The sequence below is a fragment of the Lacerta agilis genome, chromosome 7 (assembly GCF_009819535.1).
Source record: "Lacerta agilis isolate rLacAgi1 chromosome 7, rLacAgi1.pri, whole genome shotgun sequence".
Taxonomy (NCBI): domain Eukaryota; kingdom Metazoa; phylum Chordata; class Lepidosauria; order Squamata; family Lacertidae; genus Lacerta; species Lacerta agilis.
Window position 1 is genome coordinate 85308203 of NC_046318.1, and position 26625 is coordinate 85334827.

The window sequence follows — 26625 nt, forward strand, 5'->3', positions numbered from 1 at the left end:
CGCCGGCTTTGCTCCCCCCCCCCTTTCAGTGCCGAAAGGGGAGGAAAAAAGGAAGCAAAGCGGCGCTTTAAGCGCCAGCTTTGCTTCCCCCCCTCCCTTTCAGTGCCGAAAGGGGAGGAAAAAAGGAAGCAAAGCGGCGCTTTAAGCGCCGGCTTTGCTTCCCCCCCCCCTTACAGTGCCGAAAGGGGAGGAAAAAAGGAAGCAAAGCGGCGCTTTAAGCGCCGGCTTTGCTCCCCCCCCCCCTTTCAGTGCCGAAAGGGGAGGAAAAAAGGAAGCAAAGCGGCGCGTTTAAGCGCCGGCTTTGCTCCCCCCCCCCCTTTCAGTGCCGAAAGGGGAGGAAAAAAGGAAGCAAAGCGGCGCTTTAAGCGCCGGCTTTGCTCCCCCCCCCCTTTCAGTGCCGAAAGGGGAGGAAAAAAGGAAGCAAAGCGGCGCTTTAAGCGCCGGCTTTGCTCCCCCCCCCCTTTCAGTGCCGAAAGGGGAGGAAAAAAGGAAGCAAAGCGGCGCTTTAAGCGCCGGCTTTGCTCCCCCCCCCCTTTCAGTGCCGAAAGGGGAGGAAAAAAGGAAGCAAAGCAGCGCTTTAAGCGCCGGCTTTGCTTCCCTGCCCGCTTTCTCTTTCGGCCGCCGTTTGTTCTGTCGCCCCGGGAGCAGCAGCACCGCACACACTGTGCGCTGCTTCTCCCACGGCAACGGAGCGAGCGGCGGTGCGTGGGGGTGAGAAGCGGCGGCCCCTCCTGCCACTCCCCACGCACCACCGGTCACCCCAGGAGCAGCAGCGCTGCACAGACGGGGTGCTCGGCTGAGCGAGCACCCGTCCGTGCAGCGCTGCTGCTCCCGGGGTGACGGAGGGAGCGGCAGCGCGTGGGAGGGGCCGCCGCTTCTCACCCCCACCCGCGGCTTATCACCCTGTCACTGGGGGCGTACCGCCCCTACCGCCCCTCCCCAACGACGCCCCTGCCCGTGAAGAAGCCACAGGAGTCTCTGCTTCCCTTTTGCACCAGGAACAGGAAGAAGGTGGGGAAGGTGGGCACAGAGCTGGCTAGGAATTCTAAGAGGAGGCCTTCGGATGAATCAAGGGCCCTCCTGGCCTTCCTCAAATGGAGGAGCATTTTAAGGCAAGTGGTGTTCGTGCTCAGTCCTCCTCGGTAGCATGGCTGAAGGAGGCAAATCCTCTGTTTATTTTTTTATTTTTATTTTTTTAATTAAATTTTATTATACAGCAAAATCATACACATAACTCAACAGAATACATAACAATTTCAAAACACACACAGAAAGGAAACACACACACCTCTATATACAACCCGTACATAATTTAACAATATTAAAAGAATAATCCTAAAAAGAGGGTCAAAGGACAAACGAAAAAGATAAAAAAAGAGTGGGATTAGGAGGGAATGGGAAAAAGGAAGGGGGGGAGGAAGAAAGAAAAAAAAGGGGGGGAAAGCAAAAGGGGAAAGGGAAAAAAGAAAAGAGAAGGAGTAAAAAAAACTACATTAATTTTACAACTTACAACACTAATACAATATACAAATACATAAATTGGACTTCCGTTCGTGTTCTTTGTTTCTTTATCTTAACCTTTTTTTTTTCTCACACAGGTCTTGTTACATCCAGTCTAGTCTTCTATTTCTTTCTAATGATATGTTGATATTCAGTACCTACGCAGATTTCACCTTCCTATTGCCAGGAGATTTTGATGTTACTGTACTGGTTTAAATAATCAATAAAAACTTCCCATTCTTTTTGTGTTTTTTGTTTGAATTGACCTCTCATTCTTCCCGTCATTGCCGCTAACTGCATATATTCTGTCATTAAAGCTTGCCAATCACATATTGTGGGGATACTCTCTCCCTTCCAGTTTCTCGCTAAAAGAATTCTGGCCGCTGTGAGGGCATACATTGTTAATGATCTTTTTTCTGTCTTAATTTCTGGAGGTAGTATTCCCAGGAGAAAGGTTTCTGCCTTTTTCTTTATAGAGATTTTCAGAAGTTTTTTTAATTCATTATGAACCTTTCCCCAGTACTCCTTAACTTTCTCACATTCCCACCACATGTGGAAGTACGTTCCCAAACTACTTTTACATTTCCAACACAGGGGCGACTGATTTTTAAACATTTTTGATAATTTGACTGGGCTATAGTGCCACCTGTATATCATTTTCATGACATTTTCCCTTAAATTAATACAGGCTGTAAATCTGATGTCATCTTTCCACAGTTTCTCCCATTGCGTCATGAGAATATTGTGCCCAATATCTTGAGCCCACTTTATCATGGCACTTTTTACCAGTTCTTCTTTGGTTTCCCATTCTAGTATCAGATCGTACATTTTGGAAATGTATTTTCCTTTAGATTGAATTAACTGCGCCTCAAATTTAGATGTTTCATTGGCTATTCCCTCCTTTTTATCTGTCTTGAACCTTTCATTTAACTGGAAGTACTGTAACCATCCTGTCAGTTGATTACTTATCTCTTTGTACTCTTTTAATACAATATTTCCATTCTCCTCCTTTATTAATGTTCTATATCTTGCCCATTTGCCCTGCATATTCTTCCTCCTCACTGTGATTGTTTCTATTGGCGATGTCCATAATGGGATTTTTGGCTCCAGCATCCATCTATGTTTTGTCCAGATTTTAAACAGGGACTTTCTTATAATGTGGTTCAAGAAACCTTTATGGGCGCTTACCTTCCCGTATAACAGGTAGGAGTGCCACCCAAAGCGGTTATCAAACCCCTCCAAATCTAATGTTTCGGGATTTTCCAGATCTATCCAATCTTTTAACCATGTTAAGGCAGCAGCTGTATGATATATCTCTAATTCTGGAAGGGCAAAGCCACCTCTCTCTTTTTTATCTATAAGGATCTGATGCTTTATCCTGGGTTTTCTCCCGCTCCAGATAAATTTAGATATGTCTTTCCTCCATTTTTTAAAGCAGTCCATCCCTCCTAATATAGGGATGGTCTGGAATAAATAACACATCTTAGGCAAAATATTCATTTTCACCACAGCTATCCTTCCTGTTAGCGAGAGGTACAACTTATTCCATGTTTCCATATTACTTTTTATTTCATTCCATGCCTTGGTGTAGTTGTCCTGGTACAGATTGATGCACTTTGCTGTGATCCACACACCCAGGTATTTAACTTTGTTTTTGATTTCCAGGCCAGTTATCAATTGTAATTTTTTAGCTTCTTCTATTTCCATATTTTTAATTAAAAGATTTGTTTTTTTCCCATTCAGCTTGAATCCAGCTAAGTTCCCAAAAGTATTAATCGTTTCCAGTGCTGCTGGGATACTGTTTTGAGGTTCCTCAGTAGTGATTATTATATCATCCGCGAATGCCCGGATCTTATGGGATGTTGCTCCTATTTTGATTCCTCTAATTCTTTCATTATTCCTAATTGAATTTAGCAGAGTTTCCAATACCAAAATGAATAGTAATGGAGAGAGGGGACACCCCTGTCTCGTGCCCTTCTCAATTGCAATTCTTTCCGTAATATTTCCGTTGATTATTAAGTTTGCACTTTGTTTATTATAAATTGCTCCAATCCCTCTCTCAAACTCCTTTCCTAATTTCATTAATTGTATTTGTTTCTTCATAAACTCCCATGAAATGTTGTCGAACGCTTTTTCAGCGTCGATCAACATTAGGGCTGCAGGTTTATCATGATTAAATTCCAGGTATTCTAGGATATTGATAATATTTCTAGTATTGTTCTGGATGTACCTTCCCGGCAAGAAACCCGCTTGATTATGATGTATTATGTCCTTCAAAATCTCTTTTAGCCTATTTGCCAATATTGTTGTAAAAAGTTTGTAATCGCTGTTTAATAGCGATATTGGCCTATAGTTTGTCATCTGTTCAGGGTCCCCACCTTGTTTCGGTATTAATGTAATAAATCCTTCTGTCCATGAGCTCGGTACATCACCCTTTTCCATAACCTCATTGAATAGTTCTTTTAGTTGTTTACATATTGTATCCTCTATCTTTTTATAAAATTCAGCTGGTAATCCATCAGGGCCTGGTGTTTTCCCTGCTTTAGATTTCTTTATTGCGTCTTTAATATCCATTATTGTTATCGGAGCATTCAATATTTTTATTTTATCTTCTGTAATAATTGGTAGTTTGTGATTAATTAAATATTGTTCCATATCTTCTATATTCTGTTTTCCTTTTTTGTACAGATTTCCATAATGTTTTACAAAATTTTGTATTATTAATTTCGGGTCATCAATATAATTTTCTTCAATTTTTAATCTTGTAATTAGCCTCTCGTTTTGTTTTTTCTTCAACTGCCACGCTAAGAATTTGCCTGGCTTATTCGCAAATTCAAAGCAGCGTTGTTTCATTACTTTTAAATTCCATTCTAATTCTTGATCTATTACATTAGAATATTCAATTTTTAATAACCTAATTTCTTGTTTCAATTTCTCATTTTTTTGATCCTTATTCAATTCTTTCTCCTTCTTTTTTAATTCCTCCATTATTTTATTCTTTTTCTCCTCTTTCTTTTTTCTACTTATAACATTTTGTTGAATGAAGTAGCCCCTGATAACTGATTTTCCTGCATCCCACGTTATCTGTCTGTTGACCTCTTTATTCCAATTATGCTCAAAATATTCCATCATTACTTTTTTGGCCCCAATTACTACGTTTTCATCATTTAGTAGGGTAGTATTTAATCTCCACCTTCTCCTTCCTTGCTGGACTTTCCCCCTTAATGTCAATGAGACTGGGTTGTGGTCTGATATCGTTCTAGGTGAAATCTCTGTTTTCCCTATCCTTTCAATTAGTTCTTTCGTCATCCAAATGGCATCAATCCTACTGGCCGAATTGTTTGGTTCTGAAAAGTACGTAAAGTCCTTTTCAGACCTATGCTTGAATCTCCATACATCCACCAAGTCCATGGTTTTGACCAACTCAAAGAAGCTCCGAGGTAGCTTCCCCTCCTTTTTCCCTTTTTTACTTGTAGATCTGTCTATCTCTGGATCAATAACTCCATTAAAGTCACCCATGAGTATCATTTTCCTCCCAACGTACTCCAACATTTTCCCCTCCAGTCCTCTAAAAAATTCTGCCTTTCCTTCATTAGGAGCATATATTCCAATTACAATTATTTCCTCTCCTTGAGCAAATCCTCTGTTTAAAGGGGGCAGGTCAAGGGTGCTGGACCAAGAGAGAAGGTTAGCTGATAGCCCTGAGAGGCCTAAGAGAGAATAAGGTTAAAGACAAGGCAGGGAGGGGAATTGCGATCGCCAGCGGACAGTCTGGCATGTCTACACTACCCTTTGGAGAAGCACAAACTCGGGACGAAAGGGAGAAACATGCTAAGAGGAAGGCACACTCGGCAAACTCTCATTGTGATCAATGTCCCCACTGTGGAAGGAGGTGTGGATCCAGAATTGGCCACCACAGTCATCATCATCTACGAGGGATCGCTAAAGAAGAAGCATTGCTTTATTCTAGTTGCTTCTTGCTTAACTCCCATAAGAACTGTCTCTCTCCAGAGGGATAGAAATACCTAACAGACTTCTAGCCTGCCTTCAAAAAATACTTTTTTCTGGACTCAAAGCCTTGGAAGTTATATTGGTTTCAAACCAGATTGAACATCCAATATGGATATGCCCATTCAAGCTCTGGACTTCAGACATCACACCCAATGGGTTCCCCCCGACTCACTTTGGCTCTCCTTCTCAGGGTCAGCAGAAGTCTCTGTTGTCCTTCCTGGTGGGTCAGCAGCCACAGGTTCCTTCCCCCCAAACTGGCTCAGAGACCTCCTTGCTTCCACCTGAGTTCTGGATCTTCTATTTGGCAGTCCTGTTTTTATCATCTTCTGAAGGGGCAGCTCCTGCCTGGCTCAGAATTACCCAGCCAATCGGAGAGATGTTGATACCAGGATTGAGCCCATCAAGATCAGGTTTCCATATCCTTCTTCCAACTGGGCTTATGTGGTTGCTGACTCTCTCCCAAGGGGAAATAACATTTTGTTAAGGGTTATATTACTTAATCTGCAATAGCCAACAGCCAGGAGCAAGGAAGAAGTTGCATATTTGTGGGCAGGTGAGAAGATTATCTTGATGCCCTCAGCTGCTACAAGGTGTGCATCTGAGCCCACATGCATGCCCAGCCCTCGTAGGTATTCAACAACAGCTTTGAGAGGACCAAGATCTTTTGCTGGAATTTGTATGTGTGTCCAGTATTAATACGTGTTTGTCATGGACTGGTTGGACGCACAGGAATGGTGGGAGGAGCCAGCTAGGGAACCACCAAGGGAAGAAGGCGCAGAGCCCGGGGAGCGATGATGGGGAAATGATGAGTGGTCAGAGGGAGAAGACTGAGAAGAGGAGGTGTTGGAAGCTGAAGAGGTAACAGGGTTTGGCGAGCAGGAAGAGTCTGTGGCAGAGAGAAGTCCAGACTCAGAGGCAGAAGCTGAGGCAGGAGAGGAGGGAGGCCTCTTCATATACTGAATATCCTCCTTTGATAACTCTGCTCTTAACCGATACTTGCAGAGTGGAGGCCCATTCAGGATTTCCTGCTACGTGACTTGAGAGGGTCTCTGAGGTTAACTAGGGGCTGCTGTATTGTTCTCTGTTTCAGACATGTGGTTTATGTGCTTATGTATGTGCAGTTACCTTGTGTACTTAGGACACCCTAGAATTCTTTTAACACTGGCTACAAATAGGACGCGGGTGGCGCTGTGGGTTAAACCACAGAGCCTAGGGATTGCCGATCAGAAAGTCGGCGGTTCGAATCCCCTCAGCGGGGTGAGTTCCCGTTGCTCAGTCCCAGCTCTTGCCAACCCAGCAGTTCAAAAGCACATCAAAGTGCAAGTAGATAAATAGGTACCGCTCCGGCAGGAAGGTAAACGGCGTTTCCGTGCGCTGCTCTGGTTCACCAGAAGTGGCTTAGTCATGCTGGCCACATGACCCGGAAGCTGTATGCCGGATCCCTCGGCCAGTAAAGCGAGATGAGCGCCGCAACCCCAGAGTCATCCGCGACTGGTCAGGTGTCTCTTTACCTTTACCTTTACAAATAGGTAAAAGAGTCCATGACCAAGTAACACAAACCCATGCTAAAAGAAAAGAGAAAAGGGGAGCGTGTGGGTATATCTGATTTTGAAGCCTAATGGAACACCAAGTCAGGGTTCAGAGATCTGTGCCTCTTGCACGTGTTAAACTCAGCCCTTTGAAATCCTATACCAGCCGAGCACAGAAATCTCCCGCCCATTCTTTAGGTCCATATCCAGCGAGGGAAAGAGCTGATCCCTGAGGAGCAAAGTAGGGGTCCCATTGGCACTTGTGAGCTAGCTGACTATTGAAAATTTGAGGTTCAAGTACAGTTGGGTTCCAACTCTTCTCTGTGGAGAGGGGAAGGGCTTTCTGAGTAAGCAAATTATGACAGCGAACAATAAGAGCCATTCTCCCAGAGATTCATATGTTTGCAGGTGCCACTCTTGGGATATCCGAATCAGACATCCGTGTAGTGAGGTTAGGATACAAATCCTTCATGTTTGGGTAACTGAAGGGTCCTATAACAAGTGTTTTGAGCCAATGCTAGCTTATGGAGGGGTCTTTAGGTTGAGTAATTTGTTGAGTAAGACCGATATTCTGTTCTTTCTTCCCTATTGCAGTTCTTCCTGTTTCCCCTCTTGTTTAATCTGCATCGGGGCATACCCAGGATCAAAACTAGGGGGGGGGGGGGGAAGCCATGGTCGTCCAGGTTCAAAAACAAAAACAGCTTCAAAAAACAGAAAAACTCCCCCCCCCAAACAGAAAGCCCCAAATGGCAGAAAAACTCAGTTTCCCAGGATCCTCAGTCCTTGCAAAGGAACTACTCACCATGCAAGGGAACTCAGTTTGCCAAGCTCCCTTGCAACGATGAATCCTGGCAACGATGAATTCGCCCCCTGACACTGCCCAAGTCTCAGCCTGCATCCCCGTTTGACCAAGCAGGGTGCAGGCTAGGATCCGGTCTCTGATAGGCAAGCCAGCTCTTTGTCGGCATGAGGGAGGGGGAAACAGCCGGCGCAACACACACACACACACACACACATAGTGGCCAACTGCCTCGACAAGAGCGGAAGAGCGCAATTGTTATTGAGATTTTGGGAGGGGGAGAAAGACCAGTCTTGAGCTTTTTTTCCTTTTAGGCTGCCTATAACCATTTTATTTTATTTTTGCTTCTGGGGGGGGGGTCAGCTGCCCCCCTGCCCCCCTGGTAAGCCCATGATCTGCATACTTGGGGGTTGAAGGGATATATGCAGATATATGATGCCACTTAGACAATCTCTATAAGGAGGGGCCTGACACATACAAATAAATGATAATGAGTGAGAATGATCAGTGCTGCAATGCCTCCTTTCTGGCACAGACAAAACCACAGACTCTCTGGGTTTTGGGGGCTCAAGAAGCAAAAGGGAGAGATGAAGGAAGCCTGCTCAACGGGCATTTATTGGAGATACAAAATCTATGAAATCCCCTCCCCCCCAAACAAACAAACAAACAAACAAACAAAAAACCGCCACCCACAGGGTGCTGATCCCTAGCACTGGTCGTCCAGCTTGGTGCCATAGACCTCCACCTCGCACAAGGTCAAGTATTCGGCCCGTCCTTGGATGTTGACGCTCACATAGCGGCCCTTGAGCCAATTGCAGTACAAGGTGCTGACAGAGCCAAGGCTGGTGTCTGTGACGGTCCCACAGCTGCAAGGGGGGGGGGGAGAGAGAGAGAGGGAGAGGGAGAATCAGCTGTAGGGTGGGTTTAATGTGGAATCTCCATCTAAACTGTGGAGGAGTACATTCCTAAATATATGCTATTCCTCATGATCCCAGTCAAAGGGTGTGATGCCCAGTCTTCCCCAAAAGCTGGCCTCCCTGGAGTTAATAAATAATAATAATAACAATAATAATAATAATATATGTATACCCCCCCATCTGGCTGGGTTTCTCCAGCCACTCTGGGCAGCTTCCAACAAAATATTAAGACAATAAAACATCAGACATTAAAAACTTCCCTGTACCGTACAGGTCTGCCTTCAGATGTCTTCTAAAAGTCAGATAGTTGTTTATTTCCTTGACATTTGATGGGAGGGCGTTCCACAGGGAGGGAGTCACCACCGAGAAGGCCCTTTGCCTGGTTCCCTGTTACTTCACTTCTCGCAGTGAGGGAACAGCCAGAAGGTCCTTGGAGCTGGACCTCAGTGTCCAGGCAGAACAATGGGGGTGGATAAACTCCTTCATATCACTCACTACCTTTCATTGTAGTCCAGATTAATTACTACAAAATCACCACCACCCACCTTTTCCATCTTTAGTCACTGTCCCACCCTTGTAAAGGGGGCAGGATGGAGGTTGGGGGAAATGGAACTTACAGGCTGTTGGACTTGCCATGGTCAGACACAGAGTCTCCTATACGGATCTCAGCTCCCAGGAGTCTCTCACTGCAGCAGCCCTGACGGTTTTTCACCACCACGGCCGAGATGGCATACTGGTCGCCCAGGTCCACGTACCACCAGGGGTCCTGGTCTTGATTAGTGTGGGTGCAGGAGCCCGAGTTGAAGAGCCCGTCACAATTCCCGTCCACAGCTTTGATTCCTCCAGTAAAAATCTCATGTCGGTAGATGGAGGACTGGAAGGCTGGGCGGCCTTTGGCCAAGTTGTGAGCTGGAGCGTGATGGGAAGGAGATGGGGGGGGGGAGAATAAATGGTTAGAGGGGTATACAGCCTCCATGGGTGCTCCTCTCTGGACAAGAACAGGGAGCAGCAGAGACCGGGGGAGGCTTTGCAAAGCCCTTCGGGAGACCCCCCCTTTCAGTGATCAAAGAAGCTGCAACAGAAGAAGGAAACCAATGGCTGCCACAATTCCCATCCACAGTTTTGCTCACTCCTGAAACATCCTGGTAGGAAAAAATTGCAGTGACAACAAAGACATTGCCCTTATTTCCTCGCAGTGAGAATTGCATCTCAACACGATGTTGGAGATTTCAAGTGTGTTGGCTGCCTGCCATCCTTGTATATCTCATAGCACATTCACCTACATTTCACCTGAAGGAATGAGCTACCAGACTGAAGGTCGCATTGGGCAAATAGGAAATATAAAAGTGTGCCAGCTCCCCCTCCCTCTCCCCAAGCAGTCTTGAAGGATAATGTAGAATATAGTCCTACGAGGGCCATCTTGGTACTGAGTATGAAAGCACACTGAACATGCTCAGAGACTGGCCATCTCCAGCCTTGGCGTTGATGTCAAAGGATGGCATTGTTCATGGCCTCCCCAGACCCATTTTTGGGGGTGCCCCCATGAACAATGGGCTATTGGTGCTGAGATCTAGACCAGGCATAGGCAAACTCTGCCCTCCAGGTGTTTTGGGACTACAACTCCCATCACCCCTAGCTAACGGGACCAGTGGTCAGGGATGATGGGAATTGTAGTCTCAAAACATCTGGAGGGCTGAGTTTGCCTGTGTCTGATCTAGAGGCTGCACCATGAGGATGTCGCTTGGAAACAGCAGCCGCCTCGGAGCTTCATCCTCTGCCTGTGGGTGGAACAGCCTCAGTCCGGACGCATAAAAGAAGGAATCTGCTGGATGGGTCCAATGGAGGGGAGATGGTGTCCCCCCATCACAACTTGTCAGGTCTGAACCCTTCGGATAACTAATTCAGGCTTTGCAATCTTAATATTGGGTAAGATGGCTCCCAAGTTTCACTGTCACAACAGCAGCTTAGAGGTCACTGGTTTGGGGGGAATAGGGGTGCTTTGGGGTGGCGACGGAGAAGTATCATTTGCATTTGGGTCTGACCCACAGACCAGCCCTCTTTTGAAGCTCTTACCAATGCCTCGCAGCTCAGGCTTGCAGCTCTGGGCCTCCCCACGCCCTGCAAGGAGCGCCAGGGTCAGCATCGAAATCCAGGTCAGGAGCATCCTGGAAGGAGGGGAGGGGAGACAGCAGTGAGGGAGGGGTCTGTGCTGGGGCCACGGGGGTCTGCCTCTCCCTGAGCCCCAGGAAAGTAAAAAGAATAATGAGGAAGGTGGGCTCAGAGTCAGTAAGGAATGCTGGGAGGAGACCTTTGGGTGGATCATGAGACTTGCTGGCTAGAGAGCTCCACACCTTCCCCGAAACGGCCAGGGAGAGCGAGAGTGTTCCTTGTCAGCATGGAAACAGGGTGAGGGGGAGAGAGTTTGGAGAAAGCGCTGAAAAATTATGAATGGTGAAATTTGCATTAACAGTGCTATAGGAATTCTAAGGTCTTACATATATATAATATAAATGTACATAAATGTACAAGGCAAACACATACATAAATATATAAACCACATGTCTGAGACAGTACAGGAGAACAATCCTGAAGCCATTTTGGCTCTCCCAAATTGACCATCAAATATTTCTCTGCAAGGAGGAAGGAAATGGGAAAAGCTTTCCAATTGTCTTTGGACTGTAGGGGCTGACACCTCCCTGTAAATACAGCTTGGCAAGTATCTGTTAAGCTGAGCACACTGTCAATATGCATAAGAGATTCAGGAACTAAATATTGACCATCTCCAAGGAATGGCCAGGCTACCCAGAAAAGGCAATTGATAAGGCATTATCAGGTATCCTGGCAGACAGGAGAGAAGCAACACAAATTTCTGGTGGGGACCACCTCTTTTTGTGATGTATGTATGATGTTTTGGGGGGTGGTCTTGAGCTACTGGGTAGGCAATTTCAAAAGTCTATATAAGAGCCTGCACACCAATGTTTGGGGTTCCTCTCCTCCCTCCCTGTGTGGGGTGAGTGAAGACCCTGTTGCAACAGTTTAATAAAGATCAGGCTTACTAGCTGCTTTGCTTCTCAGTATTCTCTGTTTGGCCTCTGTTATTTTCTCCTACTGATTCAGTCGTTCAGTCATGTCCGACTCTTCATGTCCCCATGGACCAGAGCACGCCAGGCACCCCTATCCTCCACCGCCTCCCGCAGTTTGGCCAAACTCATGCCAGGCGCTTTGAGAAACTGTCCAACCATCTCATCCTCTGTCGTCCCCTTCTTCTTGCGCCCTCCATCTTTCCCAACATCAGGGTCTTTTCCAGGGAGTCTTCTCTTCCCTTCAGGTGGCCAAAGTACTGGAGCCTCAACTTCAGGATCTGTCCTTCCAGTGAGCACTACTGATAGAGAACCTATATAAGGACTCTATACGGACTCTTGGGTACCCCATACAGGAAAAAAGGAGCAGTTTTTTCTTATAACAACAAGCGGGTTTGTGTACCCGCTTAAGAAGATGCAGTTTTCAAAAGCCAGCCTGCAAGAACTCACAAGAGGAAGTTTGGGGAAGTCAGTTAGGTGTGATTAAATCTGTGGTGTGACAATGGAAATAGGGAACCTGGAAATGATGTGGCAAACTGTTGAAAGGGTGGGGCAGGAGACAGAGGACTTGGGTAGCGCGTGGTGCTGATAACGAGAATAAGACAAGGGAACACAGAACCAGTGAAACGGCAGACACACAAGTAAATGTGTGAAAGATCTGGATTTTGTGTGCTTGGGGGTCTCTTGCCTGAACCATGAGGTTGGCAGGACACCATTCGTGACCAAGAGCAAACGCTGCCTGTTTTGCTACCGTTGCCTAGCTTCCCGACCACAAGGCAATGAACACTTTGGATCGCTGTCCCTTGACAAGAAGGACAAGCTGCAAAGGTGCTTAAAGATGCAGGAGGCAGTTCCTCTGGCAACGGGCCTCATTGGGGGTCCCTAACACACTTTTTAAGATGCCTCCAAAAATATAGGGTGGTAGCCAACTAGGTTTATCTCAGAGTGGAACAACTGAACACACCTATCTTGGCCATTCTCATTTATTTCAATGTGTCTACTCGGAGCGATACTACCCATAATTTTCTGGGTAAAGCTCTGGACTTTCTTTCGAAGGTGTGGGGATATTCTGGTCTTCAGGTATCACACCCAACGAGGCACCTCCCTCCCCTCCAATTTTATTTATTTCATAAAATTTAAACCACTTGATTGTAGAAAACCTCAAATTGGTTCACAAAACTTACCTTGCTTCTCTGTGTTGGGATCGGCAACCAGAGCTTCTTCCCCCCAAACGTCTCCTCTCTGCTTCCGTATGAGTCCTGGAGCTTTCGGGCAGCAGTCCTGGTTTTATGCTCTTCAACTCCCCCAATCAGGAAGATGTTGAAACCGGAATTGCACGCCCTTCTTGCAATCGGGCTTGTGCAGGGGCGTAGCAAGGGGGGGGGCGGGCTGCCCCGGGTTCCATAATGGAGGGGGTGTCAAATTATATAGGAATTTTTGTTTGAATTTTTTTTTAAATGCCTGCCCCCAAAGGTCTTATCTTACTATACTAGGGATTATATAGCTATATATGAAATTTCATGCATATCAGTTAATATCTTGACCCTCCTCCACCAAAATAGCTGTTTACATGGCTGTTTTCCTATGTCGTGAAGGCTGAAATTTCAGTTCAGTGGAGCACTTACTGTTCCCAACACTAACCCTGTGGAAAGCCACCTAATTAGACTTTAATTTGATTTTGAGATGTTTTTAGGAGGCAATTTAATTATTGTTTGATTTTATACCAATGTTATGTATCTGATGTTAGCCACCCTGAGCCCGACTTCGGCCAGAGAGGGCGGGATATAAATAAAAGTTTTTTATTATTATTACTTATTATTCCTTTGTAAGAAAATATGAAATAACGTAAAACAATTTTTTGCGGGGGGGGAATCAATGGGGGGGTTGACAAGAAATTTTCCGCACTGGTACCATCTAACCTTCCCATGCCTGGGGGGGGGGGCGAATTTTTTTTTGCCCCGGGTACCCATTTACCTCGCTACGCCCCTGGGCTTGTGTTTGTTTCTGACTCTTTCCCAAGAGAAAACCTTTGATTAAAGGTCGGATTCCTTGGTCTCCAACTGCCAGCACATACAAAGGTGCAAGGAAGAAGCTTGCATTTATCAGGAGGTTAAAAAGTTTTAATTTTTTAATTTTAAAATTGTGTTTTTTATTTAAAAATTTCTTGATTTACAAAAGTATGTGCAATGTCTCTCTCTTGTATTTTTTCCATGTAACATTTTTACAAATCAGTTTTATTTGTTGAGACATTAGGAAGAAAAGGGGGAAAGAGGTGGATGGGGGGGGAGAGATGGGGGTGACATTGTTTCTATTTTGCTTAATACATGTAGGGTTTGGTGTCAGCGTTGCTTGTGCAGGTTCGCTGTTGTTCGCTTGTGTTCCTTTAGTGGTGAGATTGGTTGGGGTTGGCCTAGGACAGGGGTCAGCAAACCCTTTCAGCAGGGGCTATCCATTGTCCCTCAGACCTTGTGGGGGACTGGACTATATTTTTTTGGGGGGGAGAATAAATTCCTATGCCCCACAAATAACTCAGAGATGCATTTTAAATAAAAGGACACATTCTACTCATGTAAAAACACCAGGCAGGCCCCACAAATAACCCAGAGATGCATTTTAGATAAAAGGACACGTTCTACTCATGTAAAAACACCAGGCAAGCCCCACAAATAACCCAGAGATGCATTTTAGATAAAAGGACATGTTCTACTCATGTAAAAACACCAGGCAGGCCCCACAAATAACCCAGAGATGCATTTTAGATAAAAGGACACGTTCTACTCATGTAAAAACACCAGGCAGGCCCCACAAATAACCCAGAGATGCATTTTAGATAAAAGGACACATTCTACTCATGTAAAAACACCAGGCAAGCCCCACAAATAACCCAGAGATGCATTTTAGATAAAAGGACATGTTCTACTCATGTAAAAACACCAGGCAGGCCCCACAAATAACCCAGAGATGCATTTTAAATAAAAGGACACATTCTACTCATGTAAAAACATGCTGATTCCCAGACTGTCCGCGGGCCGCATTTAGAAGGCGATTGGACCGCATCGAGCCCCTGGGCCTTAGTTTGGGGACCCCTGGCCTAGGGTGTGCTTGTTCATTTGTGACTGGCTGTGGTGGTCTTTGTTTTCCTGTGTGAGTGGGGTGGGTGAGTGTTTTGGATCAGGTTAGCCATGTTTTGGATCAGGTTATACCCGGTACAGGTTTTTTTTTGTCACCCCCCCCCCCCACATCTGCCCACACCTCTTCAAGTCACAGTGAGCGTTTTGCGTTCCCCCACAATGCTTTGCAGCACCTCAAAGGCTTTGCAAATAGTCCACAAAACTATTTGCTTTGGAGCTTATGGGCATGGTTGGTACATGGCCAAAACAAATACCCTTTTCCGTGTTTCTTTGCATGATAAATTTCTTATATTCAAATCATTTGGCACAAGCCAGTGAATTATTTTTTTATTTCCACCTGTGGCATGCAGTTGCAGATAGGCTGGAGAACACACAACCCATAACCAGATGTGGGTTGTGTAGCTGGACCCACTGGTGTTGGCACCTGGGAACAAGAAAGAAACTGAGTACAGGAAGGAGAAAACTTGGTGTCCCCAATCTTGGTCTCAACATCTTTCTGATCTGCTTAGGTTTTTCTGAGCCAGGCAAGAGCTGCCCATCACGAGGGAGATAAAACCAGCAGGACTGCTCAAGAGGAGGTCCAGGACTCTTCTCTAAGTGCTCACAGACCAACTGTTTGATGATCTGTTCTAGGACCTTTCCTGATATCAATGTCAAGCTCACCGGTCGGTAGTTACCTGGGTCTTCCTTTTCCCCCTTTCTGAAGATGAGGACAACCTTTGCCCGCCTCCAGTCTGTAGGGACCTCACCTCTTCTCCAAGAATTCTCAAATATAATAGACAAAGGCTCTGAAATTACATCCGCAAGCTTCTTTAGTTCTCTTGGATGCAGCAGCTCATCAGGTCCTGGAGATCTGAATCCATTTAAACTTAAATATTCTAGGTGTCCCCTTACTACCTCTTTTCCTGTCTGGGCTGCAGCTCCCTCCTTGCCTTGTTTATTCTGTGATCACCAGGTTGGGCTTCACTTTCCTTTTGGGTGAAGACAGAGGCAAAGCAGGTGTTGAGTAATTCCACCTTCTCTCTGTCACCCAAGAGCATTTCTCCGTCTTCCCCACGCAAAGGACCTACCGCTTGCTTGTTCTTCCTCTGGCTTCAAACATAGCCGAATAAATCTTTTTTCTTATTTTTAACCTCTCTTGCAAGCTTAGGAGCCAACTCGTAGGGGCCAAGATTCCTTCAGACCCCCAATGAATTATTTGAGGGGGCCAGCCCCCATCCCAGTTAATGGAAATTGCCATTCAAATGGTGTGCATGTATTGTCATGTTATGTGACTGAATACCTGAAGTGTAATATTTTATTCAAGTTGGAACCCCTGTTTGCAAGCCTGAGCTCATTCTGAGCTTTAGCCAGGCTGACCTTCACCCTGCAACTGTTGGTAACTCATGTATCCTCCTCTGTTGTGATTTCTCCTTTCTTCCATTTCTTATACACGTCCTTCTTAACTCTCAGGTCATCTGTAAGCTCTTTATGCAGCCAAACTGGTTTCTTTAGATGCCTCCCATTCCTTTCTTAGAATCATAGAATCATAGAATCCTAGAGTTGGAAGAGACCCCAAGGGCCATCCAGTCCAACCCCCTGCCAAGCAGGAAACACTATGAAAGCATTCCTGACAGATGGCTGTCAAGCCTCTGCTTAAAGACCTCCAAAGAAGGAGACTCCACCACACTCCTTGGCAGCAAATTCCACTGTTGAACAGCTCTTACTGTCAGGAAGTTCTTCCTAATGTTTAGGTGGAATCTTCTTTCTTGTAGTTTGAATCCATTGCCCCGTGTCCGCTTCTCTGGAGCAGCAGAAAACAACCTTTCACCCTCCTCTATATGACATCCTTTTATATATTTGAACATGGCTATCATATCACCCCTTAACCTTCTCTTTTCCAGGCTAAACATACCCAGCTCCCTAAGCTGTTCCTCATAAGGCATCGTTTCCAGGCCTTGGACCATTTTGGTTGCCCTCCTCTGGACACGTTCCAGCTTGTCAGTATCCTTCTTGAACTGGGGTGCCCAGAACTGGACACAGTATTCCAGGTGAGGTCTGACCAGAGCAGAATATAGTGGTACTATTACCTCCCTTGATCTAGACGCTATACTCCTATTAATGCAGCCCAGAATTGCATTGGCTTTTTTAGCTGCTGCATCACACTGTTGACTCATGTCAAGTTTATGGTCTACCAAGACTCCTAGATCCTTTTCACATGTACTGCTCTCAAGCCAGGTGTCACCCATCCTGTATTTCTTGTTGAAATTGTCTTCCTTTGTGCCTTCAATATTTCTCCTTGAAGAAGCTCCCATCCATCTTGGACTCCCTTCTCTTTAAGTATTTCTGACCATGGTCCCTGAAGCCTTCTTTAAGTCCGGAGTGCATGTCTACACTCTGTAGAATGAAAACCAAGAGGATACGATCATTACTTCCTCCCAGTGTTTCATTGATCTTCCTTCAAGTTACAAGAAAGGATTCTAGCTAAACACCAGGAGGAACTTTCTGACAGTAACAACAGCTGTTCATCAGTGGAACTGACTCCCTCATGATGTGATGGGCTGTCCTTCCTTAGAGGTTTCTAAGACAGGTGGCTATCTGTCATGTGTGATCCAGCTGAGAATCTTGCATTGCAGGGGGTTGGACTAGATGACTCTTAGGGTCCCTTCCAACTCTACAATTCCATGATTCTGTGAGAAGGAAGCCTCTATGGCAGGGGTCAGCAACCTTTTTCAGCCGTGGGCCACTCCACCGTCCCTCAGACCACGTGGTGGGCCGGACTATATTTTGGAGGGAAAAAATGAATGCATTCCTATGACCCACAAATAACCCAGAGATGCGTTTTAAATAAAAGCACACATTCTGCTCATGTAAAAACACACTGATTCCTGGACCGTCCATGGGCTGGATTGAGAAGGCGATTGGACTGGATCTGGATTGCCTATCCCTGCTCTATGGTCTCCAGGGACAGACAGGTAATCTGGGTGCCCTCTCTTTATCCCCTCCTAAGTATTTGCCTTGGACTCATGGAAATAACTCCTGCCTGTAGACACAAGGATCCTCAAGGCAAGACTGGCCTACCCAGACTGGTTGTTGTGTTCAGAAGAGAGAGAAATGCCCTTTGTCTCACTTCTGACTTGAATTCAGGTGAGGGGGGCAAAGACATTTCCATGAGTTTGTAGAGACCATGCCTCCCCTCTCTCCACAAGGCTGAAAGCAAAGTCTTCATTCTGGAGCTTGGTCTGTGAGATTGGGACCTGCAAGAGTCAATACTCACATTCTCATCCATCTGTGCTGTTTATGAAATAAACGCAATGAGGAAATACCATTATATTCAAAGCAGATCTCCTGCTGATAAGGAGGTGTGTCTTCCCCCTCTTGGCAGAGAGCCAGAAACCACCCAAGGCCACCCTGAAGAAGGATGTAAGCGCCTGATTTTGACAGCCAAAATCCCAGTGTCAACATCTTTCTGATTGGTTGGGTTGTTCGGAGCCAGACAAGAGCTGAAAGGGGATAAAAACCAGATGGGGCAGGACTTTGCTGGAAGCAGGGAGGTCTCCGTGTCAGTTTCACTAAGAGGGTGGGTCGTTCTGCTGATCCCAAGGTGAGTTGATGTGATGCCTGAAGCCTGGATCATGCCCCCCACACCCTGAAAGGGCATATTGAAAACTGCATTTAAAAAAGGGGGATTTGTTGAAGAACTGTTTAGCATTCTCCAGCATTCTGGAGGATGACTGTTCTCCTGGCCAACACGACCCTTGATAGATCTGAATGCCTCTTCTGCACTCCTGGCTGTCTCCAAAGCCCCAGCTAGATCACAGCTAGATCACACATGACAGAGGCTGCTAAGGGGGAGCCAGACCACCACCCATGGCTCCAGTAAGAGCTCCCTGCTCATTGCCCTCTGTTCTCTCCCCGTTTGCAGGATGTTCCTCACCTGGACTTGGCTGCTGGCCCCGGCGCTCCTGGCAGCGCATGGAGAGGCCCAGAGCTGCAAGCCTGAATTTCAAGGTGCTGGTAAGACCTGGGGAAAGGGAGGGGAAAGGAAAGGGAGATTGCTCTGGGTTCAAGGCAAGAGGTGTCCCCTTCCCCACACAGAGGGCGCTCTCATTCCTCTCCAAACCCAGGGCCTGTAAGCTGCTTTGTGACAGTGAAAACCTGGGAGGCGTCTTACTCAATGCGTGAGGAGGTGGCATTGCCCCATGGTCCACCACAAAGACTGAAGGACGAACCAAAGGCTTGGATCATGACCTGGCAAGCCACGATGAGAGCACAAACCCCACATTATCCATCAAGATCCAGGCATTTCCATCCAAGGGGAGAGTAAACTTGAGGCTATTGGGTTGTGGAGTGGAGGGGCAGGAAGTGGTGGAAACATCATCATCATCATCATCATTATTATTATTATTATTATTATTATGTCTCATTTTGTTTCATGCCACACCCTCCTGCCATGGCTCCCATGTTGTGGCTGACACTGGCAGCACTTTCTCAAAATTCAAAGTCGAAACAAAATAGAAAATTCTTTCCAGTAGCACCTTAGAGACCAACTGAGTTTGTTCTTGGTATGAGCTTTCGTGTGCATGCACACTTCTTCAGATACACGAAAGCTCATACCAAGAACAAACTCAGTTGGTCTCTAAGGTGCTACTGGAAAGAATTTTCTATTTTGTTTCGGCTATGGCAGACCAACACGGCTACCCACATGTAACTCAAAATTCAAAAAATGCCTGCTGGTCCAGACTTATTATATAAGTGATCTCCCAGGTCCGTGCAGAGTCAGGTGTGTTCTGTAAAGGACCCTGGACCCAAGTTATTCAGGGCTTTCTAGGGGAGCAGCAAGACTTTGAATACGGCCCAGCAGGTGCTCAGCAGCCAGCGCAGTTCCCTCTACGCAGGTGTAAGAGGTCAAGGTTTTCCATGCAATGCAACCTGGCCGCAGCATCCAGGTGGGTGGGGTATAAATTATTGCTACTGTCCTGCATTCTGTGAGGCTACCCTGGCCTGAATCACAGTGGCTAAGCTGTCCTTGTCCAGGAAAGGGTGGGGTTGGCAGACCATCCTAAGGGGGTTATTAATGCTTCTCACTCGGGAAAGGTGGGTCTAGGAGCTCCCCCAGACTCTGCACCTCTTTCTTCGGAGGGAGGACAACCTCATCCTGAGATGCTGAGCTCCCCAAATCCCAGACCTGGGAACAGCTCACCCACAAAGTCTCTGTCTTACCTGGATTATTGATCATTCTAATGTGTGTGGGGTTTTTTGAAACCACGTTGAGGTTTTATTAGAACCAGTCACGATATTGATTTTGTTAAAGGTAAATATCTCAGCACATTGGCCCTGCTGTTGTTCTGTTATCGGCGGGGTTGCCACCAGTTCTTAGTTTGAAAGAAATTTTAAAAGAATGATGAGTTTTCTGTTTCCTTCCCATCCTGCATGCAGGCTTCCCAGAAGTCTTCTTCTTCTTCTTTGGCGATCCCTCGTAGCCGAGTAAGATTGTCTTCCATAAACACAGTTTTAACAATGAGTCCGTAAGTGACTGTGGAGGCCAATTCTGGACCCACACGTCCTTCCACATTGGGGACATAGGGCAGGAGTTGATCACGGTGTGGATTTGCCAAGCGTGCCTTCCTCTTAGCACGTTTCTCCCTTGGGTCCTGAGTTCGAGTGTCTTCAAAGCCCATGACACCTTTGGTAAAGGCTGTTCTCCAGTTGGAGCGCTCGCAGCCCACTGTTTCCCAATTGTTGGTGTTTATACTACATTTTATTAAAATTTGCCTTGAGATAGTCTTTAAACCTCTTTTGTTGACCACCAGCATTACGCTTTCCATTTTTAAGTTTGGAATAGAGTAGTTCCTTTGGAAGACGATCATCAGGCACCCGGTGCTAGGGTTTTTGCGCCCTAGGCGAGATCACGTTCTGGCGCCCCCCCCCCACGGCCAATTGGAGGGAGGGAGGGAGGGAGGGAGGGAGGGAGAAGGAAGGGGTGAAAGAGAGGGAGGAGGGAGGGAAGGAGGGAGGGGGAAGGAAGCCTGCTCTTGCGAGAGGCGGTGGCAGGATGAGCGCCCCAAAAGGAGTGCTTTCGGGGTGCTGATCGTGTCGCCACCTCTCGTAGGGGCAACCGCATCTCCCTTCTCCCAGGCTCTCTGTGGGGTGGGCAGAGGGAAAGCGGCTCAGACGGAGCCCTCCCTCGCCGCTTGCCCCAAAGCAGCGGGGCTAGGCAGGAGCTAAGCGTCTCCTGCACAGCCCTGCTGCTCCAAAGCAAACTGCGAGGGAGGTAAACGGAGCCCTCCTTCAAGGCTTTGAAGCAGTGAAGCTGGGCAGGAGCATCTCCTGCTCAGCCCCGCTCAGTGCTGTCAAGTATCCCGTTTTCCCCGGGATTCTCCCTTATTTCAAGCAGTTTCCCTCTGCTCTGCCTTATTTTTTATTTCCCTTAAATTTCCCGTTTTTAATGGAAGCAGCTCCTCCCCTGCTGGCCAGGGACTGGGTGGGAAGACCTCGCCTACTTGGAGAGAAAAGCCTCAGCCCTCAAAGCAAGTGGGAGCCGTTTCCCGCGCTTACAGGGGGGTGTATTCCTCCCCCTGCATCAGCCCCTATCCGTTGCCGCCGAGCCCCTCAGCCGGCCAATAGGGTTAGCTGGCGGGCAGAGCCTGGCTGCCTTTGAGCAGCTGCTGCTTCCTGTCCTGTTTTGATGGGATCAGACAAGAAGACGATGGGGCTCCATTGCGCGGAGCACATGGCTGCCCTCCTCTTTGCTGGCTGCCCTCCTCTTTGCTCCACTCACTTTTGCTTCTGGCTCCGCCCACCACTGACATGTGATTGTCCCCGGGATAGGTGAGACTGCTGATCCCTTATTTTCAAATCCAAAACTTGACAGCTATGGCCCCGCTGCTCCAAAGCAAGCCGCAAGAGAGGGAAACAGAGCCCTCCCTCGCAATTCGCCCCAAAGCAGAGGTGCTGGGCAGGAGCTAAGCGGCTGCTGCCCAGCCCCGTTACTCTGCCGCTTGCGGAGCGGCGGTGGGGGGCGGCAGGGGGGGCAGGCTGGCCAGCGCCCAGGGCCGTCTTAAGTCTATAAGGCGCCCTGGCGCGAAGGCAAAGAGAGAGAGGTGTGCGACTGTGTACAGTAGCCGGGAAGGGAGGCAGACGGCGGGAGGGGGAGCGAGCGAAGGAGAAGAAGCCCCAGGATGCAGGGGCATACCCAGGATCAAAACTAGGGGGGGCAAGCCATGGTCATTCAGGTTGTGACATTTCAGCACGGAAAAGGCGAATGAAACCAAAATTTTAAGAAAATTATATATAATTATAGCAGTGCTTTATTACGGTAGTTATTGCAATTATTTGCTTGAAAATTTCTTTAATTTTTATTCTAGTTACATGTCTTATACTAATATATGCATATAAAGATAAAGCCAAATACTCGTAAGATTTGCCACATTTTGAGAGGGTTTTCCAAGCAAAGTGAGGTTTGCTGTATAGAGGACAGGATTCTAAACAAATAAATCCTTGCATGTTAAGGCTTTAGTTTTGTTTAATTTGCTGCAAGACTTGGCACTGAACCTCAGCTAAAAATGCACACACACACACACCTCCTAAATAAACATCGGACAACTCATTTATTTTTATTTTTAAAAGAGAGAACAGTCCACCCCTTCTGGATGTGCGTATGTGTCTGGCTGCTGGCTTTACACAGCAGCACCAGATCCGGGCGGAATCCGCCCTGCGCTTTCCCTCTGGCCTTTTCGCTGCTAACTTTTTCCAACTAAGTTTAGCGTTGGAATCAAGCCGAGGAGCAGCGGGAGGCGACTTCTTCTTGTCTTTCTTTTCCTAAGGGGAGGACGGGGGGGGGGGGCAGGAGGGTTTTCTCGCGATGGAGGCACCAGGGCTCGGGTTAGGAAAGGCGCAGAGGCATGCATGGTCATTTTGTTTGCTTCTAGGGGGGGCATCTGTCCCCCCCCCGCCGCCCCTCACTGGGTACGCCCATGCCAGGATGTGAGGTGGCAGCTGCCAGCAGTGCCCGCTGCCCGGGCCGCCGGGCGAGGGCACAGAGGAACACAGAGGAATTGCCTAGTTCGCCTAAATGGACGTGCCAGCCCTGATGACCAGTCCAACGAAGTTGATGTTGAAGAATCATTGCTTCAACACTGGTGATCTTTGCTTCTTCCAATACACTGGAAGTATCTGGTTAGCCACTGAGAGAGCAGGATACTGGCCTAATCCAGCTGCAGCAGGCCTCCTATTTGTATATTTATTTTCCATACTGCCCTTCATCCGAGGCTCACAGGGTGGTTTCTCGTGTTCTTATTTCGCTTCCACATCTTCCTCCTTTTATTCTGCAACTCCAGCTCTCAACTTGGCCAAAGGCCGCCCAGCTTGTCAGTCCTCCATCTTTCCACACGAGATCATTGCGGCAGCAAGCAAAGCTGTGGATGGGAACTGCGGTGGGGACTGGTATAAACCCGGCACCTGCACCCACACTCTGCTAGACACGGAGCCTTGGTGGTACGTGGACTTGGGTGAACAGTATGCCATCTCCGTGGTGGTGGTGAAGAATCGCGGGGACTGCTGCGGCGAGAGACTCCAGGGAGCCCAGATCCGTGTGGGAGACTCTGTGGCTGACCATGGCAAGTCCAACCCCCTGTAAGTTCCCATTGCATCTCCCCTCCCCACTCTCTCCTCAGCAACTACATCTTGAGATCCAGTTACAGGTAGGTAGCCGTGTTGGTCTGCCATAGTCAAAACAAAATAAAAAAATCCTTCCAGTAGCACCTTAGAGACCAACTAAGTTTGTTCTTGGTATGAGCTTTCATGTGCATACACATGACAAAGCTATTTTTAGCCATCTCACCCCTTGCCTTTTCCTGTAAGACCAATTGCAGTCGTTAACAGTCGTCAACAGGTTTTCCACGCTTATCAGCCAATACCCCTCCCCACTCTCTCACTATATATAAGGGTCTGGTGACTTCTGTTTCAGTGTATCTGGAGAAGTGTGCATGCACACGAAAGCTCATACCAAGAACAAACTTACCGGTAGTTGGTCTCTAAGGTGCTACTGGAATGATTTTTTTTTTTTTTTTACTACATCTTGAGAGACACACTCAAGATCACTTGCTCCAGATTGGTCACCTCACCTTGTAGTTTATGGCATCTGGGAGGTACTGTAGGGGATTCCTGTTGTTCCAGAATAGGTCACCAGGAAAAAAATGCACCGTGGCAACAGGCAGAGTTCGCCTGCAAACTCCTGCTCCCCCTGCTGCATCTCCAACTTCCTCCCTGACTTCCCAGCTTGGAAGCCTCACTGCTGGCTCAAGCTCAGTGTGCCCAGGACAGAACTTCTTGCCTTCTCCCTGACGACACCCCACCCACCCCCTTCTCATTCACTCTCTATATCCACTGACAACACCCAAGGATCTGACACAAAGCCCAGACTTTCCCTTGGCCCCCTATATTTAGCTAATTGCCAAATCACGACATCTCTTTCAGTCATGCAATGTGGCCTCAGTCTGGTCTTCTCGTGTCTACCCAGAACTCTGCTGCCAAAAATCTTCGCCTCTTTTCTTGCTCTGCATTCAGGCCACCTCTCCTGAAATCCCTAGGCTGGCTTCCTTTCCCATCCAAGATACTTGTCCTTACTCTCAGATCCCTCCAGGGTCAAGTCTTATCTCTCCATTTTAAAAACCTCCGTTTCAAGGGTTATCCACACTTATCTTTCCTCCACTCTTTCCATGCACAATCCATGATTTAAAGCTACACACACACACACATACACCCTGAGCTTTGCCTGTGAAAAGCTGCTCTTTTAAGCTCAACCAGAGCAAACAGCAACCTACAGAAAACCGGAATTCACATTTGCCCTGATTCATTTTTGAAGAACAAGTTTTCACAAGGAAAGCTTGAGGCAATTTTTTGAAAAAGATATTCTTGGACCCAAAGCAGACCTCTGCCTGGAAAGAGCTGTGCCAAAGGTCAGTGCGAACAAGGCCTAACTCTGCACTTTCCCATCACTGCAACCTTGGCTCATCCACCTCTCCTACCCTCATCACATGCCTCTCACAGTGATTCTGCTCTTGCTGCCTTGTGCTTCTCAGGGCTGATAATAAAGGACAATGGGCAGTGGCAGAGCTTCATGCTCCAGAACCGGGGGCGGGAAGCAGGCGGGGGTGGGGCTGGCGCATGTTCTGGGGCGTGGCACGCTGCCTGCAGGGGCGGGGCGCACGTTCTGGCGGCAGGGCGCACAGCGTGGGTGGGGGGGCAGCCGAGATAGAACCCTACCGGTATCGCGCTGCCCGGGGCGCCCTGCCCCCTACGCCCCGCCCTTCCTACGCCAGTGACAATGGGAGCTGCATTCCTCTGCCCTGCTGTGACCAAGCTTGAATAGATGTGCTTGGAATAACCATGCGTTCTTCTCCTGACCCCCCAGGTCTCCATTCCCCTATTTCTAGAAGCTAAGCACATTGACCTCCCCTCTCACTCTTTGTAAAACAATATGTACATGTCTGGAACTTTTAGACAACAATAATTAACAAGAACAACAATATTTGGGAAGGCAGGCAGCCCACCTGTAATGTGGTGGGCATCTGGGAGTCGGTTCACAGGCACACATAAACTGGGTGGTTTTGAATTGATCCCACCACCATTTTCTCTCTACAGCTGTGGGACCATCACAAACACCAGCCTTGGCTCTGTCAGCACCTTGAACTGCAATTGGCTCAAGGGCCGCTATGTGAGCGTCAACATCCCGGGAAGGGCCGAATACTTGACCTTGTGTGAAGTGGAGGTCTATGGCACCAAGGTAGAAGACCTGTGTTAGAGCTCAGTAGTCGCTCTCTCTGTGTGTGTGTGAATGTGTTGGTGTTGGGGAGGGGGGGACAAACAGGGGAGATGAAATAAAGAATCGTTTCCCAACCATCTTCTTCTGAACTGGCTTCTTCCGTCTCTCCTAAGCAAGACGCAGTAACTGGTGACCCACAAGTTTTAGATGAGCACAGAGCACTTCATGCTTCATCACAGGGAAGATCCCTTTGTTCCAGACTCTTCTTGCACCAATGTTCTGTAGGACGACCCAGGCACTCACATTGGTTACCAGGTTCTCCTCTGGCCCTGAAATAAACACTCTTGGTCACCCTCACCTTAACTTAAGCCCATCAAAGGCACACTCAACGACATTTCTGCAGTGGGTCAAACTGCAGTTGGTGAAGGTGCCACACACACAGTCGGCCTTCATAAGTCACTTTCTCATGGGATGTTCTTGTGGTATTTGGGTCATGAAACCTTTGACCCAAGTAGTGCTGCTGCCTGGCGCTGCAATCAATCAGCTTTACAATCCTCTCCGGCATCTAATGGCCGCCCAGTCATGCTTCTCTCAGCTGCAAGCTTAAAAGCTTCTTCAGCAGCAGAGTTAGCACAGGGTACGGTGGCTTCTTAAGGTCTGCTTCTTCCGTGGTGTCTTAAAATAAATCAACTGGACACCAGTGCTACTAATCTAACAGAGCTTTATTGTAGTAGCACACACAAAACGTCCTACAGACTCGAGCTGCATGTCTGCAGCGTTGTCACTCAAACACCAGAAAGCAACAGCATCAGTCAGGGGAAAAACGAAACCAAACCTCCCCTTTTCTCAGACAAAGGAAAATGCAAGTATAACTGTGGGCAAGGCACCCAGGATTAGAACACCTCCTGAACAGT

General features: G+C 47.4%; 2 protein-coding genes across 2 annotated transcripts in view; one reads left to right on the top strand and one right to left on the bottom strand.

Annotated features, from left to right (window-relative positions):
- LOC117050501 overlaps nucleotides 1-26625 on the bottom strand; it is a 38112-nt gene that overhangs the window by 5446 nt on the left and 6041 nt on the right. Inside the window, exons 4-9 of the mRNA XM_033156170.1 lie at nucleotides 18884-18970; nucleotides 15352-15391; nucleotides 10830-10921; nucleotides 9374-9665; nucleotides 8549-8705; nucleotides 7072-7076 (exon numbers count right to left, since the gene is read on the bottom strand). Of these exons, the coding sequence (XP_033012061.1) occupies nucleotides 7072-7076; nucleotides 8549-8705; nucleotides 9374-9665; nucleotides 10830-10921; nucleotides 15352-15391; nucleotides 18884-18970 (673 nt within the window). The remainder of the gene's footprint in view (nucleotides 1-7071; nucleotides 7077-8548; nucleotides 8706-9373; nucleotides 9666-10829; nucleotides 10922-15351; nucleotides 15392-18883; nucleotides 18971-26625) is intronic.
- Nucleotides 18481-25798, top strand: LOC117050403 (fucolectin-like). The gene is made up of 4 exons (XM_033156056.1): nucleotides 18481-18550; nucleotides 18872-18963; nucleotides 23286-23580; nucleotides 25591-25798. The coding sequence occupies exons 2-4, from the start codon at nucleotides 18873-18875 to the stop codon at nucleotides 25748-25750; spliced, it is 546 nt and encodes a 181-aa protein (XP_033011947.1). The 5' UTR covers nucleotides 18481-18550; nucleotide 18872; the 3' UTR covers nucleotides 25751-25798.